Raw genomic sequence first — 26,511 nt, forward strand, 5'->3', positions numbered from 1 at the left:
TTTTTCTGTACCCTCATATTTATGTTTATTGTACAAACAGTAAAGCAGTTCACTCAGAACAAACTGATAATTACAAAAGTTTATGTATTTTTTTTTAAACACAGAACAAAAGACAAACACAAGACACTAGACAGTAGATTTTGTTAACAGGGAGAAGTGTAAGGCTAGTTAGTGCTGAGTGACAGTGTTTAAGAGCAGCTTTAAATGTGCAACAGAAGTACATGGAAACACACTCCTGTAGCGACAGATGAGAGGAGCAGGTGAGGCTCTTCACAGAGTTTGTTCCAGTGGCATCACACCTGCATCTCCAGCTCCACCAACGGCTCCACTAAATACATTCCAGCTTTATAACGGTTTCCACGAAAGCCGCGCGGAGGCCTGCGCTCCGGAGAATGAGCATAAACGGCCTGCTGAGCCTGACACAACTTCTGAATGAGGAAACGCTTATCATGACCCTCCTGTGCAGACAGAGAGACACACACACACACACACACACACACACACACACACACACACAGACACAGACAGACAGACACACACACACACACACACACACCGACAGACACAGACAGACAGACACACACACACACACACACCGACAGACACAGACAGACAGACACACACACACACACACACACTCAGACAGACAGACACACACACAGAAACACACACTCAAAGACAGACAGACAGACACACACACACACACAGACACGCACACACACACAAACAAACAGACAGACAGACACGCACACACAGACAGACACACACACACACACACACACACACACACACACAGACACCGACAGACAGACAGACAGACACACACACACACACACACACACACACACACACACCGACAGACACAGACAGACAGACAGACACACACACACACACACACACACACACACACACCGACAGACAGACAGACAGACACACACACACACACACACAGACACAGACACACAGGCGGACGGACAGACAGACAGACCAAAGAGAACATGATCAGTTTCTTCAGGAAAACATCAACTGAACTAACAGACCAGTTTTGTCATGTAGACACCAGAGAGCATGACATAAAAAAAAAAATCAAAGCACTCATGAAACACAGTTGTACAAATATATTGTTAATGCAAAAGCCTTGGAGTTTACTTGATTAAACAAGTGTGCTTGATTAAAGAAAAGCCTTGGAAAGGTTCAGCTCTGCTTCCTGTTTGAAGTCTTCAAACTTGCTGAAACTCTACAGAAAACGGCTTGCTTGAAAAATCCAAATCTTTTAATAGGACAAGTTCCATTAGTTCATTAAATAAGTTTGTATTAATCCAACCAATCTGCAGTTCACACATATTAAACACTTCTGCACCCCTCCTTATTTCTAGTGACTACTAAACTCAAACCAGGCTGATTTTGAGATATTAGAAATAATTTCTGATGCATTTAGTTCAAAGGCTGTTAGATGAAACATTCATGAAGATTTGGGCTGTTAATGAAACTAGAGTTTTTGTTGCACTGAAATAAGAAAATGATCAGATAAAACAGATGCTATCATCATCATCATGTGGAGACTCACCATGGCCAGCTGATCTCGGAGATGTTCAATTACGCGCTTATGAGCTCCAGCCAAGGCGATGACATAGAACATCCCCAGACTGCAACACACACACACACACACACACACACACACACACACACACACACACACACACACACAGGATTACAGATTTACTGCAGTTTCATACACAGCAGACCTGCCATGCTGATGTCACACTGGTACAGTATCTGTGGTCAAACCAGTTTTAGTGCTGATGGACGATAGGTGGTGCTGTGGGTCATTTTCACAATAACACAAGGTAGTTTGTTTCTGAAATTTGAATTTTAGTTTTTAAGAAAAAAATTAAAATGATTACATTTGCACTTAAAGGTTAAGTTCAATTAGAAGTGCAGTAAAGTGGATGTATCTCTATTTGGCTCCTTCTCAGAAACCACTGCGCATTCGTAAGCTACGACAACATGTAGACCTCGCTGCTGATTTTCCTCACCAGGTGATGACGAAGAAGGACACGGCGAAGGCCTCAGAGGCGAGCGCCTGCAGGAAGGAGCACAGGCTGGGGGGCAGCTGGGAAACCACACGCGGCACCACCTCCCACGATGTGTTGTAGCTCATGAACGGGCCGCACGCTCGCGACGAGCGGATCCTGAAACACACCTCAATGAAACCGCCGACCACACACAACACCGCCCATGAGTCTGTTATGATCCGTGGACTCACTCTGCAATACTGACGATGACAGGGACGGACGCCAGAGCCAAACCGATCAGCAGCACCACCAGGAAGAAGAAGTTGGAGCTGGAAGCTCGGAATGGACGAGTGGCGGGACGACAGTTGGTCACTAGAGACACCTACAGAAGGTAATGAGCGGCTAATTAATCAGAAGACGTTTATTTACAGTCACTTACTGCCATACGGTCAGGTGCCTGCTCACATCACATACGCTGCCATAAACATTTTAACAGGATCCTAGCTATTTACACTGACGTCTGAAAGAAGACGTGCCCCCTTAAACTGAGTTTTACTCAGAAGACCCAAAACAGGCTAGAAAAGCTGGAATAACACAAGAATAAAATTTGACATTTCGAAAATTATATTTAGCATAAAGAAACGGAAGCTTATTTTTAGAACCCTTAACATTTCTGGCACTGGAACATTATTTTCCCCTCAAGCTCGAGCTGTGACCTTTTTCAGGTAGAAGACGAGGATGTATTTGACGGTGTTGATGGCAGGAAGCAAAGGGCAGTAAAAGGTTCCTATCCAGCAGATGGTTTGGCCGTAAACAATCTCCAGCACGTTCTGTGGGATGGCAAATTCTTGCTGACCCCACCACTTGACCAAACCACAGTCGCAATAATTCACAATGATCCTGAAACAACAAAGAACTCTCAGCACTTCAGCTCAAGCTAGTTCTGAAGAAGATGTGCAACAGCAAGGTTTTCATACTTCCTTGGAAACTCCACGAAGATGATGACGGCAGCAATGATCAGGAAGTCGAATATCACAAGCTTATACATTTCCTGCCCAATGTGAGTCTCCCAGCACTGCAGAACAGGACACAGTCAGAGACAGGTATCAGATGTGTTTGTGTGCATGTGTGCGTGTGAGCGAGAGTGTGTTTGTGTGTGTGAGCGAGAGTGTGTCTGTGTGTGCGTGCGAGCGAGAGTGTGCCTGTGTGTGCGTGTGTGTGTGAGCGAGAGTGTGTTTGTGTGTGTGAGCGAGAGTAGTGTGTCTGTGTGTGCGTGCAAGCGAGAGTGTGTCTGTGTGTGCGTGCGAGCGAGTGTGCCTGTGTGTGCGTGCGAGCGAGAGTGTGTCTGTGTGTGCGTGTGAGCGAGAGTAGTGTGTCTGTGTGTGCGTGCGAGCGAGAGTAGTGTGTCTGTGTGTGCATGCAAGCGAGAGTGTGCCTGTGTGTGCGTGCGAGCGAGAGTGTGTCTGTGTGTGCGTGCGAGCGAGAGTGTGTCTGTGTGTGTGCGTGTGAGTGAGCGAGAGTAGTGTGTCTGTGTGTGTGTGCGTGCGAGCGAGAGTGTGTCTGTGTGTGCGTGCCAGCGAGAGAGTGTGTCTGTGTGTGCGTGCCAGCGAGAGTGTGTCTGTGTGTGCGTGCCAGCGAGAGTGTGTCTGTGTGTGCGTGCCAGCGAGAGTGTGTCTGTGTGTGCGTGCAAGCGAGAGTGTGTCTGTGTTTGCGTGTGTGCAAGAGTGTGTCTGTGAGTGCGAACGAGCGAGAGTGTGTCTGTCTGTGCGTGCGAGCGAGAGTGTGTCTGTGTGTGCGTGCGAGCGAGAGTGTGTCTGTGTGTGCGTGCGAGCTAGAGTGTGTGTCTGTGTGTGCGTGCGAGCTAGAGTGTGTCTGTGTGAGCGAGAGTGTGTCTGTGTGTGTGTGCGAGCGAGAGTGTGTCTGTGTGTGCGTGCCAGCGAGAGTGTGTCTGTGTGTGTGCGTGCCAGCGAGAGTGTGTCTGTGTGTGCGTGCAAGCGAGAGTGTGTCTGTGTTTGCGTGTGTGTGCAAGAGTGTGTCTGTGAGTGCGTGCGAGCGCGAGAGTGTGTCTGTGTGTGTGCGTGCGAGCGAGAGAGTGTGTCTGTGTGTGTGCGTGCGAGCGAGAGTGTGTCTGTGTGTGCTCTCGAGCTAGAGTGTGTCTGTGTGTGCGTGCGAGCTAGAGTGTGTGTGTGTGAGCGAGAGTGTGTCTGTGTGTGCGTGCAAGCGAGAGTGTGTCTGTGTGTGCGTGCGAGCGAGAGTGTGCCTGTGTGTGCGTGCGAGCGAGAGTGTGTCTGTGTGTGTGCGTGTGAGCGAGAGTAGTGTGTCTGTGTGTGTGTGTGTGTGTGAGCGAGAGAGTGTGTCTGTGTTTGCGTGTGAGCGAGAGTGTGTCTGTGTGTGCGTGCGAGCGAGAGTGTGTCTGTGTGTGCGTGCCAGCAAGAGAGTGTGTCTGTGTGTGCGTGCGAGCGAGAGTGTGTCTGTGTGTGCGTGCAAGCGAGAGTGTGTCTGTGTGTTTGCGTGTGTGCAAGAGTGTGTCTGTGTGTGCGTGCGAGCGAGAGTGTGCCTGTGTGTGCGTGTTGCGCGAGAGTGTGCCTGTGTGTGCGTGCGAGCGAGAGTGTGTCTGTGTGTGCGTGCCAGCGAGAGTGTTTCTGTGTGTGTGAGAGTGTGCCTGTGTGTGCGTGCGAGCGAGAGAGCGCGAGAGTGTGTCTGTGTGTGCGTGCCAGCGAGAGTGTGTCTGTGTGTGCGTGCGAGCGAGAGTGTGTCTGTCTGTGTGTTTTTGTGTGCGAGCGAGAGTGTGTCTGTGTGTGTGTGTGCGAGCGAGAGTGTGTCTGTGTGTGCGTGCGAGCGAGAGTGTGTCTGTGTGTGCGTGCGAGCGAGAGTGTGTCTGTGTGTGCGTGCGAGCGAGAGTGTGTCTGTGTGTGCGTGCGAGCGAGAGTGTGTCTGTGTTTGTGTGTGTGCTAGAGTGTGTCTGTGTGTGTGTGCGTGCGAGCGAGAGTGTGTCTGTGTGTGTGTGCGAGCGAGAGTGTGTCTGTGTGTGCGTGCGAGCGAGAGTGTGTCTGTGTGTGCGTGCCAGAGAGAGTGTGTCTGTGTGTGCGTGCGAGCGAGAGTGTGTCTGTGTGTGCGTGCAAGCGAGAGTGTGTCTGTGTGTGCGTGCGTGCGAGAGAGTGTGCCTGTGTGTGCGTGCGAGCGAGAGTGTGTCTGTGTGTGCGTGTGAGCGAGAGTAGTGTGTCTGTGTGTGTGTGTGTGTGAGCGAGAGTGTGTCTGTGTTTGCGTGTGAGCGAGAGAGAGTGTGTCTGTGTGTGCGTGCGAGCGAGAGTGTGTCTGTGTGTGTGCGTGCCAGCAAGAGAGTGTGTCTGTGTGTGCGTGCGAGCGAGAGTGTGTCTGTGTGTGCGTGCAAGCGAGAGTGTGTCTGTGTTTGCGTGTGTGCAAGAGTGTGTCTGTGTGTGCGTGCGAGCGAGAGTGTGCCTGTGTGTGCGTGCGAGCGAGAGTGTGCCTGTGTGTGCGTGCGAGAGCGAGAGTGTGTGTGTGTGTGCGTGCCAGCGAGAGTGTGTCTGTCTGTGCGTGCGAGCGAGAGTGTGTCTGTGTGTGCGTGCGAGCGAGAGTGTGTCTGTGTGTGCGTGCGAGCGAGAGTGTGTCTGTGTGTGCGTGCGAGCGAGAGTGTGTCTGTCTGTGCGTGCGAGCGCGAGAGTGTGTGTGTGTGTGTGCGTGCGAGCGAGAGTGTGTCTGTGTGTGCGTGCGAGCGAGAGTGTGTGTCTGTGTGTGCGTGCCAGCGAGAGAGTGTGTCTGTGTGTGCGTGCGAGCGAGAGTGTGTCTGTGTGTGCGTGCAAGCGAGAGTGTGTCTGTGTTTGCGTGTGTGCAAGAGTGTGTCTGTGTGTGCGTGCGAGCGAGAGTGTGTCTGTGTGTGCGTGTGAGCGAGAGTAGTGTGTCTGTGTGTGCGTGCGAGCGAGAGTGTGTCTGTGTGTGCGTGCCAGCGAGAGTGTGTCTGTGTGTGCGTGCGAGCGAGAGTGTGTCTGTGTGTGCGTGCAAGCGAGAGTGTGTCTGTGTTTGCGTGTGTGCAAGAGTGTGTCTGTGAGTGCGTGCGAGCGAGAGTGTGTCTGTGTGTGCGTGCGAGCGAGAGTGTGTCTGTGTGTGCGTGCGAGCGAGAGTGTGTCTGTGTGTGTGTGTGAGCGAGAGTGTGTCTGTGTTTGCGTGTGTGCAAGAGTGTGTCTGTGTGTGCGTGCCAGCGAGAGTGTGTCTGTGTGTGCGTGCAAGCGAGAGTGTGTCTGTGTGTGCGTGCGAGCGAGTGTGCCTGTGTGTGCGTGCGAGCGAGAGTGTGTCTGTGTGTGTGCGTCTGTGAGCGAGAGTAGTGTGTCTGTGTGTGCGTTGCGTGCGAGCGAGAGTAGTGTGTCTGTGTGTGCATGCAAGCGAGAGTGTGCCTGTGTGTGCGTGCGAGCGAGAGTGTGCCTATGTGTGCGTGCGAGCGAGAGTGTGTCTGTGTGTGCGTGTGAGCGAGAGTAGTGTGTCTGTGTGTGCGTGCGAGCGAGAGTGTGTCTGTGTGTGCGTGCCAGCGAGAGTGTGTCTGTGTGTGCGTGCGAGCGAGAGTGTGTCTGTGTGTGCGTGCCAGCGAGAGTGTGTGTCTGTGTGTGCGTGCCAGCGAGAGTGTGTCTGTGTGTGCGTGCAAGCGAGAGTGTGTCTGTGTTTGCATGTGTGCAAGAGTGTGTGTCTGTGTGTGCGTGCGAGCGAGAGTGTGTCTGTGTGTGCGTGCGAGCTAGAGTGTGTCTGTGTGTGCGTGCGAGCTAGAGTGTGTCTGTGTGAGCGAGAGTGTGTCTGTGTGTGTGTGCGAGCGAGAGTGTGTCTGTGTGTGCGTGCCAGCGAGAGTGTGTCTGTGTGTGCGTGCCAGCGAGAGTGTGTCTGTGTGTGCGTGCAAGCGAGAGTGTGTCTGTGTTTGCGTGTGTGCAAGAGTGTGTCTGTGAGTGCGTGCGAGCGAGAGTGTGTCTGTGTGTGCGTGCGAGCGAGAGAGAGTGTCTGTGTGTGTGCGTGCGAGCGAGAGTGTGCCTATGTGTGCGTGCGAGCGAGAGTGTGTCTGTGTGTGCGTGTGAGCGAGAGTAGTGTGTCTGTGTGTGTGTGTGTGTGAGCGAGAGTGTGTCTGTGTTTGCGTGTGAGCGAGAGTGTGTCTGTGTGTGCGTGTGAGCGAGAGTGTGTCTGTGTGTGCGTGCGAACAAGAGTGTGTCTGTGTGTGCGTGCGAGCGAGAGTGTGTCTGTGTGTGCGTGCCAGCGAGAGTGTGTCTGTGTGTGCGTGCGAGCGAGAGTGTGTGTGTGTGTGCGCGTGCAAGCGAGAGTGTGGTCTTTGTTTGCGTGTGTGCAAGAGTGTGTCTGTGTGTGCGTGTGAGCGAGAGTGTGTCTGTGTGTGTGTGCGAGCGAGAGTGTGCCTGTGGTGTGCGTGCGAGCGAGAGTGTGTCTGTGTGTGTGTGTGAGCGAGAGTGTGTCTGTGTGTGTGAGTGAGAGTGTGTCTGTGTTTGCGTGCGAGCGAGAGTGTGCCTGTGTGTGCGTGCGAGCGAGAGTGTGTCTGGTGTGTGCGTGCGAGCGAGAGTGTGTCTGTGTGTGCGTGCAAGCGAGAGTGTGTGTGTGTGTGTGTGTGTGCGCGAGAGAGTGTGTCTGTGTGTGTGTGTGTGAGCGAGAGTGTGTCTGTGTTTGCGTGGCGAGCAAGTGTGCCTGTGTGTGCGTGCGTGCGAGCGAGAGTGTGTCTGTGTTTGCGTGCATGCGAGCGGAGAGTGTGCCTGTGTGTGCATGCGAGCGAGAGAGTGTCTGTGTGTGTGTGTGAGCGAGAGTGTGTCTGTGTGTGCGTGGCGCGAGCGAGAGTGTGTCTGTGTGTGCGTGCGAGCTAGAGTGTGTCTGTGTGTGCGTGCGAGCTAGAGTGTGTCTGTGTGAGCGAGAGTGTGTCTGTGTGTGCGTGCAAGCGAGAGTGTGTCTGTGTGTGCGTGCGAGCGAGAGTGTGCCTGTGTGTGCGTGCGAGCGAGAGTGTGTCTGTGTGTGCGTGGTGAGCGAGAGTAGTGTGTCTGTGTGTGTGTGTGTGTGAGCGAGAGTGTGTCTGTGTTTGCGTCGTGTGAGCGAGAGTGTGTCTGTGTGTGCGCGTGCAAGCGAGAGTGTGTCTGTGTGTGCGTGCGAGTGAGAGTGTGCCTGTGTGTGCGTGCGAGCGAGAGTGTGTCTGTGTGTGCGTGCGAGCGAGAGTGTGTCTGTGTGTGCGTGCGAGCGAGAGTGTGTCTGTGTGTGCGTGCGAGCTAGAGTGTGTCTGTGTGTGCGTGCGAGCTAGAGTGTGTCTGTGTGAGCGAGAGTGTGTCTGTGTGTGCGTGCAAGCGAGAGTGTGTCTGTGTGTGCGTGCGAGTGAGAGTGTGCCTGTGTGTGTGCGTGCGAGCGAGAGTGTGTCTGTGTGTGCGTGTGAGCGAGAGTAGTGTGTCTGTGTGTGTGTGTGTGTGGAGCGAGAGTGTGTCTGTGTTTGCGTGTGAGCGAGAGGTGTGTCTGTGTGTGCGTGCAAGCGCGAGAGTGTGCCTGTGTGTGCGTGCGAGCGAGAGTGTGTCTGTGTGTGCGTGCGAGCGAGAGTGTGTCTGTGTGTGCGTGTGAGCGAGAGTAGTGTGTCTGTGTGTGTGTGTGTGTGTGAGCGAGAGTGTGTCCTGTGTGTGCGTGCGAGCTAGAGTGTGTCTGTGTGTGCGTGCGAGCTAGAGTGTGTCTGTGTGAGCGAGAGTGTGGTGTGTGTGTGCGTGCAAGCGAGAGTGTGTCTGTGTGTGCGTGCGAGTGAGAGTGTGCCTGTGTGTGTGCGTGCGAGCGAGAGTGTGTCTGTGTGTGCGTGCGCGAGCGAGAGTGTGTCTGTGTGTGCGTGCCAGCGAGAGTGTTTCTGTGTGTGCGTGCGAGCGAGAGAGTGTGTCTGTGTGTGTGCGTGCAAGCGAGAGTGTGTCTGTGTTTGCGTGTGTGCAAAGAGTGTGTCTGTGTGTGTGTGCGTGTGAGCGAGAGTGTGTCTGTGTGTGCGTGCGAGCGAGAGTGTGTCTGTGTGTGCGAGCGAGCGAGAGTGTGTCTGTGTGTGTGTGTGTGAGCGAGAGTGTGTGTGTGTGTGTGAGCGAGAGTGTGTGTCTGTGTTTGCGGTGCGAGCGAGAGTGTGCCTGTGTGTGCGTGCGAGCGAGAGTGTGTCTGTGTGTGCGTGGGAGCGAGAGTGTGCCTGTGTGTGCGTGCAAGCGAGAGTGTGTCTGTGTGTGTGTGCGAGCGAGAGTGTGTCTGTGTGTGTGTGAGCGAGAGTGTGTCTGTGTTTGCGTGCGAGCAAGTGTGCCTGTGTGTGCGTGCGAGCGAGCGAGAGTGTGTCTGTGTTTGCGTGCATGCGAGAGTGTGCCTGTGTGTGCATGCGAGCGAGAGAGTGTCTGTGTGTGTGTGTGTGAGCGAGAGTGTGTCTGTGTGTGCGTGCGAGCGAGAGTGTGCCTGTGTGTGCTGTGCGTGCGAGCGAGAGTGTGTCTGTGTGTGCATGCGAGCGAGAGTGTGTCTGTGTGTGCGTGCGAACAAGAGTGTGCCTGTGTGTGCGTGCGAGCGAGCGAGAGTGTCTCTGTGTTTGCGTGCGTGCGAGAGTGTGTCTGTGTGTGTGTGCGAACGAGAGTGTGTCTGTGTGTGCGTGCGAGCGAGAGTGTGCCTGTGTGTGCGTGCGAAGAGCGAGCGAGAGTGTGTCTGTGTTTGCGTGAGAGAGCGAGAGTGTGCCTGTGTGTGCGTGCGTGCGAGCGAGAGTGTGTCTGTGTTTGCGTGCGAGCGAGAGTGTGCCTGTGTGTGCGTGCGAGCGAGAGTGTGCCTCGAGGTGCGAGCGAGCGAGGAGCGAGAGTGTCTCTCTGTGTTTGCGTGAGTGCGAGAGTGTGTCTGTGTGTGCGTGCGAGCGAGAGTGTGTCTGTGTGTGCGTGCGAGCGAGAGTGTGCCTGTGTGTGCGTGTGTGAGCGTGCGAGAGTGTGTCTGTGTGTGCGTGCGAGCGAGAGTGTGCCTGTGTGTGCGTGCGAGCGTGCGAGCGAGAGTGTGTCTGTGTGTGCATGCGAGCGAGAGAGTGGTCTGTGTGTGTGTGTGAGCGAGAGTGTGTCTGTGTGTGCGTGCGAGCGAGCGAGAGTGTGCCTGTGTGTGCGTGCGTGCGAGCGAGAGTGTGTCTGTGTGTGCATGCGAGCGAGAGTGTGTCTGTGTGTGCGTGCGAGCTAGAGTGTGTCTGTGTGTGCGTGCGAGCGAGCGAGAGTGTCTCTGTGTTTGCGTGCGAGCGAGAGTGTGTCTGTGTGTGCGTGCGAACAAGAGTGTGTCTGTGTGTGCGTGCGAGCGAGAGTGTGCCTGTGTGTGCGTGCGTGCGAGCGAGAGTGTGTCTGTGTTTGCGTGCGAGCGAGAGTGTGCCTGTGTGTGCGTGCGAGCGAGCGAGAGTGTGTCTGTGTTTGCGTGCGAGCGAGAGCGAGAGTGTGCCTGTGCGTGCGCGAGCGAGCGAGCGAGAGTGTCTCTGTGTTTGCGTGAGTGCGAGAGTGTGTCTGTGTGTGCGTGCGAGCGAGAGTGTGTCTGTGTGTGCGTGGCGTGCGAGCGAGAGTGTGCCTGTGTGTGCGTGCGAGCGAGCGAGAGTGTGTCTGTGTGTGCGTGCGAGAGAGAGTGTGTGCCTGTGTGTGCGTGCGAGCGAGCGAGCGAGCGAGAGTGTGTCTGTGTGTGCGTGCGAGCGAGAGAGTGTGCCTGTGTGTGTGCGTGCGAGCGAGCGAGAGTGTGTCTGTGTGTGCGTGCGAGCGAGAGTGTGCCTGTGTGTGCGTGCGAGCGACGCGAGCGAGCGAGAGTGTGTCTGTGTGTGCGTGCGAGCGAGCGAGAGTGTGCCTGTGCGTGCGAGCGAGCGAGCGAGAGTGTCTCTGTGTTTGCGTGAGTGCGAGAGTGTGTCTGTGTGTGCGTGCGAGCGAGAGTGTGTCTGTGTGTGCGTGCGAGCGAGAGTGTGCCTGTGTGTGCGTGCGAGCGAGCGAGAGAGTGTGTCTGTGTGTGCGTGCGAGCGAGAGTGTGTCTGTGTGTGCGTGTGCGAGCGAGCGAGAGTGTGTCTGTGTGTGTGTGTGTGAGCGAGAGTGTCTGTGTGTGCGTGCGAGCTAGAGTGTGTCTGTGTGTGTGTGCGTGCGAGCGAGAGTGTGCCTGTGTGTGCGTGCGTGCGAGCGAGAGTGTGTCTGTGTTTGCGTGCGAGCGAGAGTGTCTGTGTGTGCGTGCGAGCGAGAGTGTGTCTGTGTGTGCGTGCGAGCTAGAGTGTGTCTGTGTGAGCTAGAGTGTGTCTGTGTGAGCGAGAGTGTGTCTGTGTGTGCGTGCAAGCGAGAGTGTGTCTGTGTGTGCGTGCGAGCGAGAGTGTGTCTGTGTGTGTGTGTGTGTGTGTGTGTGAGCGAGAGTGTGTCTGCGTGGTTGTGTGAGAGTGCGTGATACGTACGGGGTAGAGCTGATGGTTGTAGCCGCAGGGACAGCCTGAATTTCTACAGGACGTGATCTGGTCCCACAGAGAGAAGAGCAGCACACCGATACTGGCCAAACGCATGAATACACACCTAAACACACACACAATGAAAATCACACACGTTTCCCCACCCCAGTCCTGCAGCCGGGACTGGAACCAGGGTTCCCACACCTTAAACTTCAAATTCAAGGACTTGATGTGGGGACACATTTCAAGTGAGAGCGAGGTTACATCGTGTTGTCTTGTAAGATACATTGTTACGGTTTATATCTCAAACTCAACTATGCAAAAAAAGCTTCTTTTTTTTTGCATTTATTTCTGGCCATGACAGAGATCTGACATTCTATTTGTTGTATTTCTGTTTTGCATAAAACTGAAGAATATTCAATACATCCTATACTGTATTCTAAAATGATACTAACTTTTGCATGGATTTTATTGGAAAGAGCTTAGGCTCATGTAAGCAGAAGTTTTAAGATATATGAATATGCTTTTAAGTTTTTCTTACCTCATGGGCTTACATTATCGTAAGCAAAGCAATTCAACATTAATTTCACAGTGTGTCAGTGAAACGTTGAGGTACCATCCTAGTAGTTTTGTGCGCACATGAACGTCATGTAGGGTGACCACATTTTAGTTTTCCAAAAAGAGGACAGTAGGTGGGGCGGGGGGCGGGGGTGTGGTTGGTTGGTGGTTAAAGTAGTGCCCAAAGTAGTCCAATGACCATATCCCAAATATCAAAACTGAAAATAATATCATTTCCATACCTAAAATACATTTTTTACAGTTACTGTTATACATATTGATCATAACCACAGCTAAAAAGCTTACTACCAGTGGCCCTCCTTCACAAAACTAAACATCAGCACAGTTTTATCATAGACAGAATTAGAGGTCGACCGATGTATCAGTTTTGCTGATTAATCGGCACCGATAGTTGAAAGTTGGAACAATCGGTTATCGGCAAAACTCCATGCTGATAGTTTTCCGCGTTGTGTCCATTGCTGGAGCGGCTGAGAAGGCTCTGTTTTCATTATACAGTGCGAGAGCGGCCTCTAGTGGTTGAAATCACTGACAGCACGTGCTATTTGTTTAGACACATGATGCTGCACGCTGAACAGTGCGAGAAACTTCAGACCCGGATTTAAATGCAGCTGACAGAAAATCCTGCCGTGCCACAGAGCGCCATTCACATAGTTTTTTATATGATTATATTCGCCCCGAATCGTTGTTAATGTACATATTGAATTGTTTATTGAGCATTTTCATCTAAACGTTTGTCTTTCTGTGGCTCTAATAAAGTCTGTATGCTTCATTTATAGATTTATAATATAGATCGCTCTTTCCGTTTGCTTCGTTTTTTAAACACTGAACTTCAAACTTATCTATGCCTTATTGTTCATTCTTAAAGTAAACTTCTGTCCGTTTGGTGAATAATTAAACAGTTTTAGACCGCTGCTCAAATTGGACATGACGCGTCCGGAGTGTGTGTGATACCGGTGAGTTCTCCTAGACTCAGCGCTGCTCTTTTATTTTGATTAGATAATCATTAAGTGTTCAAGAATAGATTCAGTTAAAGTTTGACTATACGTTGTGCTGGTATAATTGTAATGCTATGGCCTTTGTGTATATATTTAAAGATGTGCATCTTTAAAATAAGAGTCCATTTGTAACATTAAGATTAATGAAAGCTGTGTAAGTATTGTTCCTTGTTAGAGTGTGGTTATTTCAACATTTACTATTACTATTATTGGCGATAGTAATTTTTATCCATTTTAAAAACTATTGGTTAATTAATCGGTATCGGCCAGTGTGGTCCAATCTAGCTATCAGTATCGGCAAAATCCACTATTGGTCAACCTCTAGACATAATGGTGGATGTTTTTATAAAAGCTTTTTAGTGAATTGTAATTTTTTCAATATTTGAATTTTTTAAATGTTGGTTGTGAATCATTTAATTGTGGGTTTAAAAGTAGCCATAGGGAAAAAAAAAATGCAGACTTGGCAACCCTGCATTCAACACGAGCTGCAGGAGTCAGATTTGACTGATCATGGGTTGAGGAGAGAGAGATGGCTGGAGGATCTGCTGCTCAACAGATCCTGAGCTTAATGACAAATATCTGATCTTACTTTACACAGAGTGTGCATGATCGCGTAAACAAGTGAAAGTGAACAGCGAGCGCTCATTTAAAAGAGATTTAAATACTCTGCGTATTGATAGATGCTCTCTGATGTGCGATAATGATGCAATATTAGAATGTTTGCAGGAGCAGGCGGGACTGGACACAAAAATCACCGGAGTGGGCAATAATGGTCAGAAATTCAGTGGAAGCAGGATTAAGAAAACAGTCCTTTGCAGCGCTCTAATACAAAAACGCAAACAATCATTGGCGACTATAGAAAGCAAAAGCCGAATCCCCGACATTTTGGGCGATTCAGAAATCCCAGCCAGAGGCATATTTTTAGATCCAAAAAGAGGACATGTCCAGGAAAAGAGGAAATATGGTCACTCTAACGTCATGGCAACCTTCAACACAAAGTACCTCACGTGGGAAATACTTAACGTAACGCGTAAATGCGCGTAACTAATGTAAGTCAAGCAAGCTAGTACGCATAGGCCACGAAGTGTTGGCAAAATAACACATTAGTGGACCAGAGGGAATAATATGGATTTTTTTCCATAAAACTTCTTGCACAAAATAAATTCAAGCACTTTCAAGGACCTGTGTCAATGTATGCTTATTTTCAAAAACTTTCCAGGGCCTTGAAATTAGTTTTTTCAGATTCACAAACTTTCAAGGATTTCAAGGACCCGTGGGAACCCTGTGGAACTGAGAAGTGCTGCACTAGAGGACAGTGGGACGCTCGACTGGTGACTCTGAGTGTTTGCAGAAAGCACTTTGCCTCATTAATGTGAAGCGGATCTCAAACGCAGGCGAATAGTCCTCGAAGTTGATGATGAGGTTGAAGATCAGCGGCGTGATGAAGTTGGCCAGTGTGATGACGATGGAGGGCAGATACTCCACGACCAGCTCCAGCAGGAAGTTACTCTTCTGATCCTGAACACACACATAAACGTAACCGGAAAGAAGATCAGAAATAAAAGAAGGAACTAAAGAAGCGCACACTCACCTCCGCCTGCTTCCGCTGCGAGAAGACCGTGGCCTCGTAGATGCAGTAGAAGCAGGCGACCAGGACGGCCATGACGAAGAGATTGAGAGCGGCTCTGAGAGCGTAGATGCGACACTTCTCGCCGCGCGTGCGGTTGGCCATCTTGCGCTTGATTCGCTCCTCCTCTAGATCCATCTATCACAACATGATGAGATTAATGATTATGGTCACTGGCGTCTCGTCTGAGTCTCGTTCCCACAGACCAAAAGCAAACGCACCTTGAGCTCGTACAGTAGGCTGCTCCGCTTGAGACGTGCAGCGTTCTCGTTGGTGATGCAGAAGTCCCAGCCGGCGAAGACCTTATTGCAGAAGCTCTGGAAGCGGTCCTCGTCTTGTATGAGCTTGCGCTTGAAACCGGCCGCAGACCTAAACAAAACACCCAAATATCATCAGTGAAGCTCTTCCAAGAACTGATCTCAACCGATCTTCACAATCACACACACCACTGGGAGAAACAAACCAGTGTGTGTGAGCTCTCAATCGTCTAACTGACCTCTTGACGATCCAGACGAGGCTCAGCAGCAGGTACGTGACGGTGGCCAGCAGATACGCCAGCGGCAGGTTGTAGGTGAAGTGGGAATGAATGAACTCCAGCTTATAGTAACCGTAGAAGAGGTACGTGTGCTCCAGGAAGCCCTACACACACACACACACACACACACACAGTTATAGGGTTGTGTCAGCAGATGCTGTATTGAGTGATGTGTGCTGACGGGTGCGTCTCACCGTTCCAGACAGCAGGTCTGTGATGTGCTCATGAAACACGACGAGACCCTGGCGAGAGGAGCCCAGATACTCACTGCACGCACTCACTGCACACAACACACACCGCACACATGAGTGTGTGTGTGTAACAGAGAGCTGTGTGTGTGTGTGTGTGTGTGTGTGTGTGTGTGTGTGTGTGTGTGTGTGTGTGTGTGTGTGTGTAACAGAGAGGTGTGTGTGTATCGCAGTGGTGTGTGTGTGTGTCTAACGCTGTGGTGTGTGTGTGAGTGTGTGTGTGTAACAGAGAGGTGTGTGTGTGTGTGTGTGTGTGTGTGTGTGTGTGTGTGTGTGTGTGTGGTTACCGTTGCTGCTGCTGCTGTAGGTGACGTTGTGTGCACTGTGTGACGTGATAATCACCGGCAGCATCACAAACACAAACATCAGCAGAAACATGATGAAATTCAGAAGCACCAGGAAGCGCAGGAATGAAAAATACGACAGGATTCCTGTCCCAAACATGCCTGAGAGAAACAATTACACAAAAACACATCAGCACGTGTCGCTCTCAGTGTTTCAAGTTCATAATGTGTGTTGATTGCACAGATACTATTTAAACTGAACTGAGCTGGATGATGACATCACTGAATTCAATGATGAACTGCTCTTAACTGAAAATGAGTGTTTACTATTGTCATTTTGCATTATTGACACACTAATTTCCTAATTAATGCTGTACAGTTGCTTTGACACAATCTGTATTGTTAAAAGCGCTATATAAATAAAGCTGACTTGACTTGACTTGTGTCTTCATCACTGGACTACAAGCCAGACACAAACCCCTCAACATCTTGATAAAAAACTGACATCCCAGCAATCACATGTACAGCAAAAAGACAGTAACAGCACAGTTAGAGACGCTGACCCTCGATGAGATGAATATCTGCCCTCCAGAGCTGCAGAGATGAGAGCACATCCATCCCGTCCTCCTTGAGACGCTTCAGAGAGCGATGGACATTGAGCCTCCACAAACCCCAGCCGGTGAGAGCGCCGCCCTGCTGGAGACGCTGCTGCCTGCACACACACACACACACACACACACACACACACACACACACACACAGCTGTATTCCAGTGCGAATGATAGCAAATCACATATTGTCAGATGGGAGAAATGTGTCAGCCAGCAGAGAGCTGCTGAACTATCTTACAGAGGTAATTGAGTCAATGTGAATAAATAACTATATAGTACAGCTCTGTACGCCACAATGGTGATATTATACTCTAGTTCCAGCATCCACACACTCACTTCTCCTGCCGTTTCTCCTGCATGCTCTTGGGAAGCTCCCTCACAGGTTTGAGCTCCTCCCCGCTGTGGACAGGTTTCTGCTCCGCCCATTTCCCACTGTTGATTGACGGCTGTCTGCCCCGCCTCCTGGTGCTGCCGCTGGAGCTGGACTTCCTCCGGTACAGTAGAGACTGATAACTGGGCAGCTGCTCCAGCAGGAGGTGACTGGCAGGAGCCCGTCGGTCCGGGAAGAACACTGACACACAGAAATGTGTGAGTGTGCGCTCAGGGCACTTAATATTGCACGTCTTCCCTCAATAATGCCTCATATATTAAAATAAAACGTGTATTTGTGTGTCAAGCTCAATATCGCAGCTCAGATGGTCCGAGCTATTTGATCTTTAGAGCACAATTCAAAGTGCATGGACTTTTAGAAATGTACACATTCTTGTTCCTTAGACTCAAAACTAAAGTCCAAATGTATTTATCATGATTGATCATGCAAGTGCAGCTATCTCTTTGAATGGGCAACATCAAATTCTCCAAACTTGTTCACCAAGCTTACGATTAAATTTCATATTTGAAATCAATGAAATCTGACAACACCTGTCTCATAAATGTTTTTTTCTTTTGCTCAAATAGTGTAAATTGATGCGATCACTTTATCAATTGGCGATTAGGGTTGGGTATCGTTTGGATTTTTTTTGATACCGCTGCCAAATCAATACTTTTAAAATGGTTCTGGTTAGAGCCGAACAACACATCAAATTTTCATCGTCATCGCTATATGAACTCGCACGTTGAACACATCACAACAGACAGCTTGACACGATGAATAAGGGAAAACAGTTTATTACATGCGCCAAGCACATGTAATAAACATTTGAACTATCACGTTTAGCCCTGAAGACATGGTTGGCGCGATCATGCCATTTGGCCAATCAGGTGAAGCCCAAGGAAGTGTCAGCTACGCTCAGATTGATTTGTGAGGTGACAATTTAGTTGCGACACTGAGCCGTTAGCAAATACGATGGCGGAGGAAGGAGAGAAGAGTGAGGAAAATGTGGTGGCTGATGAAGACCTTGTGGTGAAAAAGAACAGCACTTCAGCTATATGGAATTATTTTGGATTTAGGAGAGATGACCCGTTACAAACACAGGTACTGTGTAAAACATGCCGAACAGTGGTGGCGACTTCAAGAGGAAACACGACCAACCTCCATCACACAATCATAAAGACCTACACGGACAATTCAAAACTAGCCAAACAACTAAACCAAAAACATCGAGTAGCAAATCTAAAACTTTGCCATCCCTACAACAACAGTCCATTTCTCAGAGTTTTGCGAGTGTGACTCCTTATGACACAACATCCAAACACTACAGAGAAATCACAGCGGCCATAACTCGTTATTTGGCGAAGGACATGATGCCTATAAACACAGTGACTAAAGACGGTTTTGTGAGCCTGATAACCAAATTGGACCGAAGATACCAGATTCCATCACGGACTTATTTTTCGCAAGTAGCCATTCCAAAAATGTATGACGCATGCAGGGAGACCATGGAATCGGAACTGAGTCAAGTTGAACACTACACTTGTACCACAGCGCCCTACATCAGCCTCACTGTGCACTTTCTGGATCAAGACTTTGAACTGAAAACCTGATGTCTACAGAGAGCCTACTTCCCCGGACAACACACTGCAGAAAACATTGCGTGTGGACTAAGTGATGCTGGCACTTGCGGGAAGAGCAGCTGGTTTGCATCACCACCGAGAACGGGGCAAACATTGTGAAAGCCTCAGAACTCAACCACTGGGTCAGACTTCAGTGCTTTGGCCATAGGCTGCATCTTGCCATTGGTAAGTGTAAATGATATGTGCTTTACGCTTGGCGTCGGGGTCCTAATCAGCCTGTCGGGGTTGTATTCGCTATAACAACCGCCTCGCTCTACATTATCCCGCTTATCACATAGCTACCTTTCAAAAATATTGATTTAAAAAGGAGTTTATTGATTTAAAAAGGACTGTATTGCTTCAGCTAAAGAAAATAGTACGCTCCGTCTCTACGGTTAGAATCCATGTCCATGCCAATGCTCTGTTTTTCATGGCAACAATGTGTTATACTTAGCAGCGGCTGTTATCAAGAAATAACAAACCACATTCTACATTAGAATTCAACCAAGCCATGTAATAAATGGTACTATTGTAGGCTATTGCAAGTATTATTTTATTACTTGAACAACAGACCATATTAGTCATAAGATGATTATGTCTGCCCTGGTTTATTACATAATTTAATTTTTGTCAGTTGCACTGTGTTGACAGAGATTGAGTTCTCCGTGGGGAAAAGCATGTGATGTCATGTAGGTAACTGTCTGAATATTATTAAGATGAAATAAACAATAGCAAAAACGGAGCACTTGTAAAATTAAGAATATTAATTTAAGTTGTATTTCCCCACTGCATGGTCAGCATTTATCTAACAGGGCTAGAGCCTATAGTACTGGATTATCACTGTGTAAGAATTGTAGTTAATTATGCAGCCTCTGAAATACTAATTTATTACAATAATTAAAAAATTATATTATTATTACATTTAATTTAATTTAGTTAAATTATTATTAATTATAAATAATTCAATAATAATTAAATAATTGGCTACAATGATTACTGGTAGTTTGAATAGTTTGTAACAATTTATTTCTTATCTTCTTTCCAGGAAATGCTGTTAAGGATGACAGCCTTACTGACCGTGCTGCTGGGCTGTGCAAAAAATTGATGGGACATTTTTCCCACAGCTGGAAGCAGAAGACGGCACTGAAAAAAGCACAACAGGAGCACAACCTCCCTGAGCACTCACTCCTCACAGAATGTCCAACTAGGTGGGGCTCAAGGCAGGGTCTTGGAGCAGCGGCGGGCCATTTCTGATGTCCTATCGGCAGACCGGAAAACACGGCATCTGGTTCCCTCCTGGCAGGACCTGGATGTACTAGAGTCTGTAGACCTGGCATTATTCCCTTTGCAGGAATTTACTGATGCTCTTTCCGGGGAAATCTATGTCAGTGTTTCATATGTGAAACCCGTCCTTCATCTTTTAAAGACATCAGTTCTTGTAGAAAAGGAAGATGACACAGATTTAACCAAGTCCATTAAGTGAAAATCCTGGATTACATGAATACAAAGTATGATGACCCAGGAACACAAGAACTTCTGGACATCGCATCCTTCATGGACCCCAGGTTCAAGGTCACCTACATCAGCAGGGAAAAAGTTGAGGACATCAAGAGCAGGATCATGTCAGAAATGAAAGTCTCAGCACAGAAGGAAGGGACACCTTCGAAGAACACAGAGGCCCAGACCATGGAGCCACCCAGCGAAAAAAAGACAAAGCGATCATTGGGCAGTTTGCTCAAAACAAATCCAAGCCCCACTCCAGCAGCATCTTTCATGCATCTGGAGCAAGCTGTTGAAGCTGAAGTTAACAACTTCTTGTTCTCCCCATCATTCACAGTGAAGCAGACCCTCTGGCTTGGTGGAAACTCCACCAGGTCACCTACCCTAAGCTGACCAAACTTGCTCGGAAGTAGTTCTCCCTCAGAGAGGCTCTTCAGCACTTCAGGGAATGTGGTAACATGTCTGCGTACATGTTTGAAACCTAGCGAAGTTAACATGCTGGTTTTCTTGGCCAAGAACTTGCCCTAAAGAAATAACCAAGGCAGTAACTTGTCCTAAGGGGCAGATATTTTTTTGGCTGGTTTTATGAGCCCTTAAGGATTGTAGTAGTGAGAGCCATTACAGTTATTACAGTTATTTATTCATTTAATTATAAAAGTTTTTTCCCCCACATTTGTTTTATTCAAAGAGAGATGTTTTTGTTGAGGTTACTAGAAAATATTTTGAAAGGAGCAGGGGAAATTGAACATTAATTTCTTATAGTTATAATGCCTCATTTATGTGCAATTTGTTCAATAAAAGCATGTCAAAAATTATCTATTTGATTTCTTTATTCAGTGGGAATAGGCTATTCAATGTTTAGGTTCTATGTTCGCAAAGAACCTATTAAAGCACTAAGACATGGGAACAGTATAGCTAAAATTCACATTTGAATATTTATCGCAAGTCATATCGTCATCGCAATATTAAACAATGTTATCGCACATCGTATGACTATTATAGCTGTAACTGAGTAAACAGAACATGTAAACGTTTTGAATGATAAAACAAAGGCAATAAACACTCAGCTGCAACAATATAGTTTATCTGTGTTATTCTTGCCATCTCTGGTATTTTCATAGTAGTTAAGTATATGTATAATCCATTGCTAATCGATGTATTCTTTTTAAAGTAGCCTAAGGAAAATATTTTCTGCCTCATTCTGTGACAAGAAGCCACATCAGATCACAAAAGGAAGCATCTGACTGGTGTTGTGGAGTAAAGAGGTTATAATGTTCTCTTTTTACAGGTTTAGAAATGTGAATACAAGGGAAGTTAAGCTTTAGGCATTTTAATTTGAGCATGTTTATCTTAGTTAACGGAAGGCTACCTGCTGCCATCAGAGCAAGTGTAATTCCTGCAGTCACGCTCCTCGGATGCTCCGACTTCCCGAGTTCTGCTTTTACGTCGGAATGTGAAAACAACATGGACACTCTCGTTACTACAAAGATGTGTTGGATTTTTATTACTAGAGCTTTCCTACTTGAGTTCACGTGCATTTTCTCAGTCGGGAAATTATTTTTCACATGCGGTGCCGCTGATGATGCTTCTTACGTCCATTTCGGAGAACCAGCGCACTACTGTTGCAATCGATCACTCGGACATGGCACCGAAATGAAGCACCGAGATCTGAGCTCTGATTCAGTTCTAGTACATACCGGTTACAGGTTTCGGTGCCATACTGGTACCAGGTTTCGGTACCCAACCCCTATGGGCTCGGTGCACAAGACGGTCGCCGGTGAGCTTAGGCGACGCGAGTGTGTGCACTTACTTCGGGTCTTAAGACGCTCGCATTTACTGTAGGGGATACTTACATACGAAACTTGGCTAGATGGATATAATTAATGTTTTTCAAATTAAACAGCGGATAGTGGTATATCAAAGACATGATAAAACATTCTCCCTGCGTTGTTGGGTACCTCTGTGTGGAAATTCATCAAGATACAACGCGGAGATTGTTTTCTTCTTTCTTCTGTTGATTGTGCGGTTCAGCGTCAGCGGATAATCAGTCCACAGCGATCTCTTCATTCAAACACAAACCACTCAAATCTGCAACACTTTACATTCTCGGAGAGCTGATTTTGTTCTGACTGTTATCTATAAGACCATAAGGTTTCCGACTATCAAACGAGACAGAGATTTCTGATAAAGCATGTATGTTTTATTAACTTTATTTGATAACATAATTTATAACTGTAACTGTACAATTTAACGTAATGTAATTATGGTAGGTTTGCATTAATTAAAAGATCGGTATCTGCATTCATGTGTGTTTTTATCAATGTTTATCTGTTTTGTGAAAGATCTGCAGCATAAATCATTATCTGTCTATAAGCAGCACATGTATATTTTTATGATTTCTTTTGCACTAATTATCAGATAAAACAAATATTAAAATTAGTCATGTATTAGTTGTATAATTTTACAGCCCTTTTTTTCATTTAAAAAATAAATGTAATACAAACATTTTTGAGAAATAAGTAATTTGTACATTTATATAATTTTGTAAGGGAAAAAGACATTATGTAGCTGTGAGTACATACCATGAGTTCAACTTTCATTTGGTGAACAGAAGGGATTGACATTAGTGTATTTTTTTTGTTCAGTGGGGCCATTAGTGTGTTTGTTTCATTTGCAGTGGCTAAGTTTACGTTTATAGAATAGTAATAATAGCAGTGTAGATCTTATTTGCATTTGAAGTGATATTATAAATCCTGTTAACATATATGGAAGGTAATATTTGGATTTCTCCAGTTCTCTGCACAGGCGTTTAGCATAACCGGAAGTATCTATGCACACACTCACAAGACCGTAATCCAAGATGGCGGAGATCTGATACTAGCCCATTGGTGATTGGCTTTTTTATTGAGAAGGCGGGACTATTCTGTCGTACTGCGTGTTACACCCTCTTTCAGTCATAAGTAATAGGAGTGCAACATCTAAAGTCTTTGGCTTTGAATGGGACAGATTGTTTAAGGGGGAACCTACTGAGCTTGGTATGTGTGAGAGAGTGTAGTTTTTTTAAAACACCCCAAAACTTTGGGGTGATATTCTCTATAATTTCCCCATATTTCAGTTCTCTATGGCAGTGTTCTGCTGTAGACATGATGAGACTGAGATCCTGGTTACAGAGCTACAGCTAGTGTTGTCAAAAATCCGGTAAAAGATTACAGTACCAGTTTTTTTCTTAAGTACCGGTGGTACCGAGTACCCGGTCAACCCGGTTCTTTAAGCGCTATCCGAAAGGTGCGCAGATGCGTTCTCTTCATAAAAGCCTCGAGACAGGGCGACGTCAAAAGGAGGAAACACATCAAACTAACAAAACACTTTAAACACAGACACCCGGATCAAATGAAAGAGTTCAAACAGGTAAATATCAATTAACGCAGTGTGTTATAAATATTATTCCATATTTTAATTTGAATGTCGGATTGAAATAAACATTAGCGTTTGCATAGTTAGCATAAGTGCGGCTAACGCTAATATACTGAGCATTAGAATGAAGTTTCATTAACTATTTAATGCTCCTATAACATTTATTGGGGTAAAAAAAAAACAAAAAAAAAAAAACAAGAGGACATGGTGGTATTTAATATTTTTATACACCAGAGGCTTTTAAATGAATTGTGAATCTAAAATATGCGCTTTAGAGAATGTACAAATGGTTAACAGTGTTTATGTCATATCAGTCCGTCAAAAAACAGTTCTAGGCTTTTTTTAAGCTAACTTAAGTATATTAAAGTTTCCTTTTACAGCTGCAGGCTGAGAAAGATCCTGAAACACACCAGCAAACCCTAAAACAGGCAAGAGCTTACAGATGTTTTTCAGCGGCAGCAAAAATATGACAAAAACTTTTGGATGAAACTTTTTTTTCATACTTTTATTACTTGCAGAAAAAACCTGAAACACAGTTTTAAATAAGTATAAAGAATGGCATTGATTTTTGTACATTTTATTTTTGACTTTATTAATAAAAATAATTAGTTTTTGTGTTTTGCTTTGGTACTGAGAACCGTGGACTTTCACTGGTACTGGTACAGAATACTGAAATTTTGGTAGCGTGACAAAACTCGCTACAGCTAGTAGAAATCTGGGAAAAGCCTGCTATATTCATGTGTTTGGGGAAACAAACAGATCTAACATAAGCATAAGAACTGAAGTAATTAACAGTCTTTTAGAATAATTATATTCATACTTATCAATGAAGTCTAAAACTCCAGCCCGATCTCATGGCAATTATTTTACGAGGTGGCTAATTCATACGACCACACTCGTACAAATTCATATGATTTTTGCCAAACCGTACATATTTTCAGAGTTGCACAATTCGTATGAATTTGTACAAATGACCTACACCTAACCCCACCCCTAAACCTACCCGTCACTGGGGTTTAGACAAATCGTACGAGTGAGGTCAAATGAATTAGCCACCTCGTAAAATACGTACGAATTGAGATAGTGTTGAAAACTCAGGTTTTCTTGGTCACACTTTAGCTTGGGGACCAATTGGGGACCAATTCTCACTATTAAAGGCTGACTTTTATCTTAATAAACTCCTAATTTGCTACTTATGAATAGTTAGTGAGATAGTCCTTAAGTTTAGGTATGGTGTGGATTAAGAGATCTAAATCTGGTCATGCAGAACAAGGCATTAATGTGCTTTATAAGAACAAATAAACAGCCAATATGCTAGTGATATGCATGCTAATAAGCAACTAGTTAAGACTGAGAACTGATCCTTAAACTAAAGTGTTTGCACACAACTTCTGACACAATATTTCACTTATGACTTATTTACATAAGTAAATGAAGTTAAATGTGTCTGTTTCAATTAAGAATATAAAGAATTACTGCATATATTTGTGCATGTGTGAGTATAAACAAAAGCCTGAAACCTAATCCTGTTCGGATCTATTTCGGTTGTAAATGTAACAGGAGCGGCTGATGATCTGAAGGACCGCAGTGACACACACAGATGTATCGGTCACTGTTTCACGCACTGTAACAGCAGAGATCAGATCCTTAAGCCCAATTCGGATGGTAATTGTTTCTCATATATTATATATATATATATATATATATATATATATATATATATATATATCTCAGGGGCGTTTTCCAAGGAGGAGGCTAGGGAGGCAGTGTCTAATCTGTTGAGACCTTATTGTAAACTGTTTCCAGAATATTGTTCAAATTGTTACTGCCTTTAGTTATTATTTTGGAATAAATATAAAAATGCATAAATGAATGTGAAATGTATGAAATGTATAATTAGTATAATATTAAATTAAAAATAATAATATTAATAAAATACAAAAATAGAATTATAGTTGTTCTCTTTTTTATGTAATATTCATATATAAATATAAATTTATATATAAAACTGTCTCCTCATTTTAAAACACCACTGCATGCCACTGATATATATATATATATCTGTTTATAACAATACACATTTTAAAACTGTATTGCATACCTGCTGCGGCCATAATAAAGACCCTTTCTGAATGTTTACGTGCTTTTCTTCTTTTTCTGTTCCCAGTCGCTTTTGTGGAGCAGTTATGAAGTATTGTTCTTTTAAATACTTTCCAGCATTTCAGAAATAAATATGTATGCAAATTACACTGAAGGACAACGTTACCTTCGCAGTGGTTTTCAAACAGGTCCTGGGAGCACCCCCAGCATTTTGAATCGATTTCTTCTGGTAAACTCAGAGATGTGGATTCGGACCGCAATTCAATTAACACACGACCTCGGTGTTTGTCAAAAACCAGCAGTAACTCGGCCGGGGATTTTTACACCGACATCCTGGATTCAGACGGCATTAAATTCACCAACTACCCCCTGTACATGATGAAGACTATGGGAAGTCGTGGCCTAATGGTTAGAGAGTCGGACTCCCAATCGAAGGGTTGTGAGTTAGTGTCCCCCAGGAATTGTGGGTGGGGAACAGTGAATGTACAGCGCTCTCTCCACCCTCAATCTTGTCTTCAGTGGCGATCCGGGTGTGTGTTCTGTTCACTTCTTCATCAAACGCTGAGTATGGGTCACCATACTTGGCTGAATGACTCGCAGTCCCCCCTGCCGCTGTCTTCATGCGACTTCTGTATCTGTCTTCAGTGCGATTCTCTTCTTCATCAAACGCGTCGAGACTCGCAGCGCCTTTACCGTCGAACATCAAGATAAACGCTCCACAAAAGTAAAACACGCAGGCATTCCTCGGTGCGGCGGGTTTCATATTTCATCATCAAGGAAAATACACTCGGATATCCATCGTTTCATCTCATTAACCATGTTAAAACCCGTTTGTGTGATTACACCTCACAATAAGTTACGCGCAAAACTTATCATAATCATAAACTTCTGCCGAAACTTACCTGCATCGGGCGCGTCCATCCTGATCCGGATCAAACTCTCCCGTGACGCCTGACCAGCGCTTGACCGCCTGTGTGTTAATGAGTGCTGCGATACTGAAAGCAAACCGTGTTGATGTTTGTGTGTTGATGTGTAGGTGTGTTGATGTTTGTGTGTTGATGTGTAGGTGTGTTGATGTTTGTGTGTTGATGTGTAGGTGTGTTGATGTTTGTGTGTTGATGTGTAGGTGTGTTGATGTTTGTGTGCTCGACTGCAGGCGGCGCTGCGCAGACCGAGCGAAGCAGTGCATGACGGTTAGAAACCTGAGACACATTAGC

The 26,511-nt window shown here is 46.7% G+C and overlaps 1 protein-coding gene across 1 annotated transcript; it reads right to left on the reverse strand.

The window, feature by feature from the left end:
* On the reverse strand, positions 1-26,511 carry LOC122133947 (transmembrane channel-like protein 7). The gene is made up of 16 exons (XM_042765948.1): positions 26,197-26,511; positions 16,625-16,859; positions 16,241-16,389; positions 15,681-15,839; positions 15,340-15,425; positions 15,107-15,249; positions 14,832-14,979; positions 14,575-14,748; positions 14,347-14,501; positions 11,419-11,533; positions 2,993-3,090; positions 2,732-2,915; positions 2,267-2,397; positions 2,037-2,192; positions 1,568-1,646; positions 1-458 (listed from the first exon to the last, which is right to left on the reverse strand). Exons 1-16 carry the CDS (start codon positions 26,213-26,215, stop codon positions 294-296), a joined length of 2,196 nt encoding a protein of 731 aa, XP_042621882.1. The 5' UTR covers positions 26,216-26,511; the 3' UTR covers positions 1-293.

Source organism: Cyprinus carpio, chromosome A1 (genome assembly GCF_018340385.1).
Source record: "Cyprinus carpio isolate SPL01 chromosome A1, ASM1834038v1, whole genome shotgun sequence".
Lineage (NCBI taxonomy): Eukaryota > Metazoa > Chordata > Actinopteri > Cypriniformes > Cyprinidae > Cyprinus > Cyprinus carpio.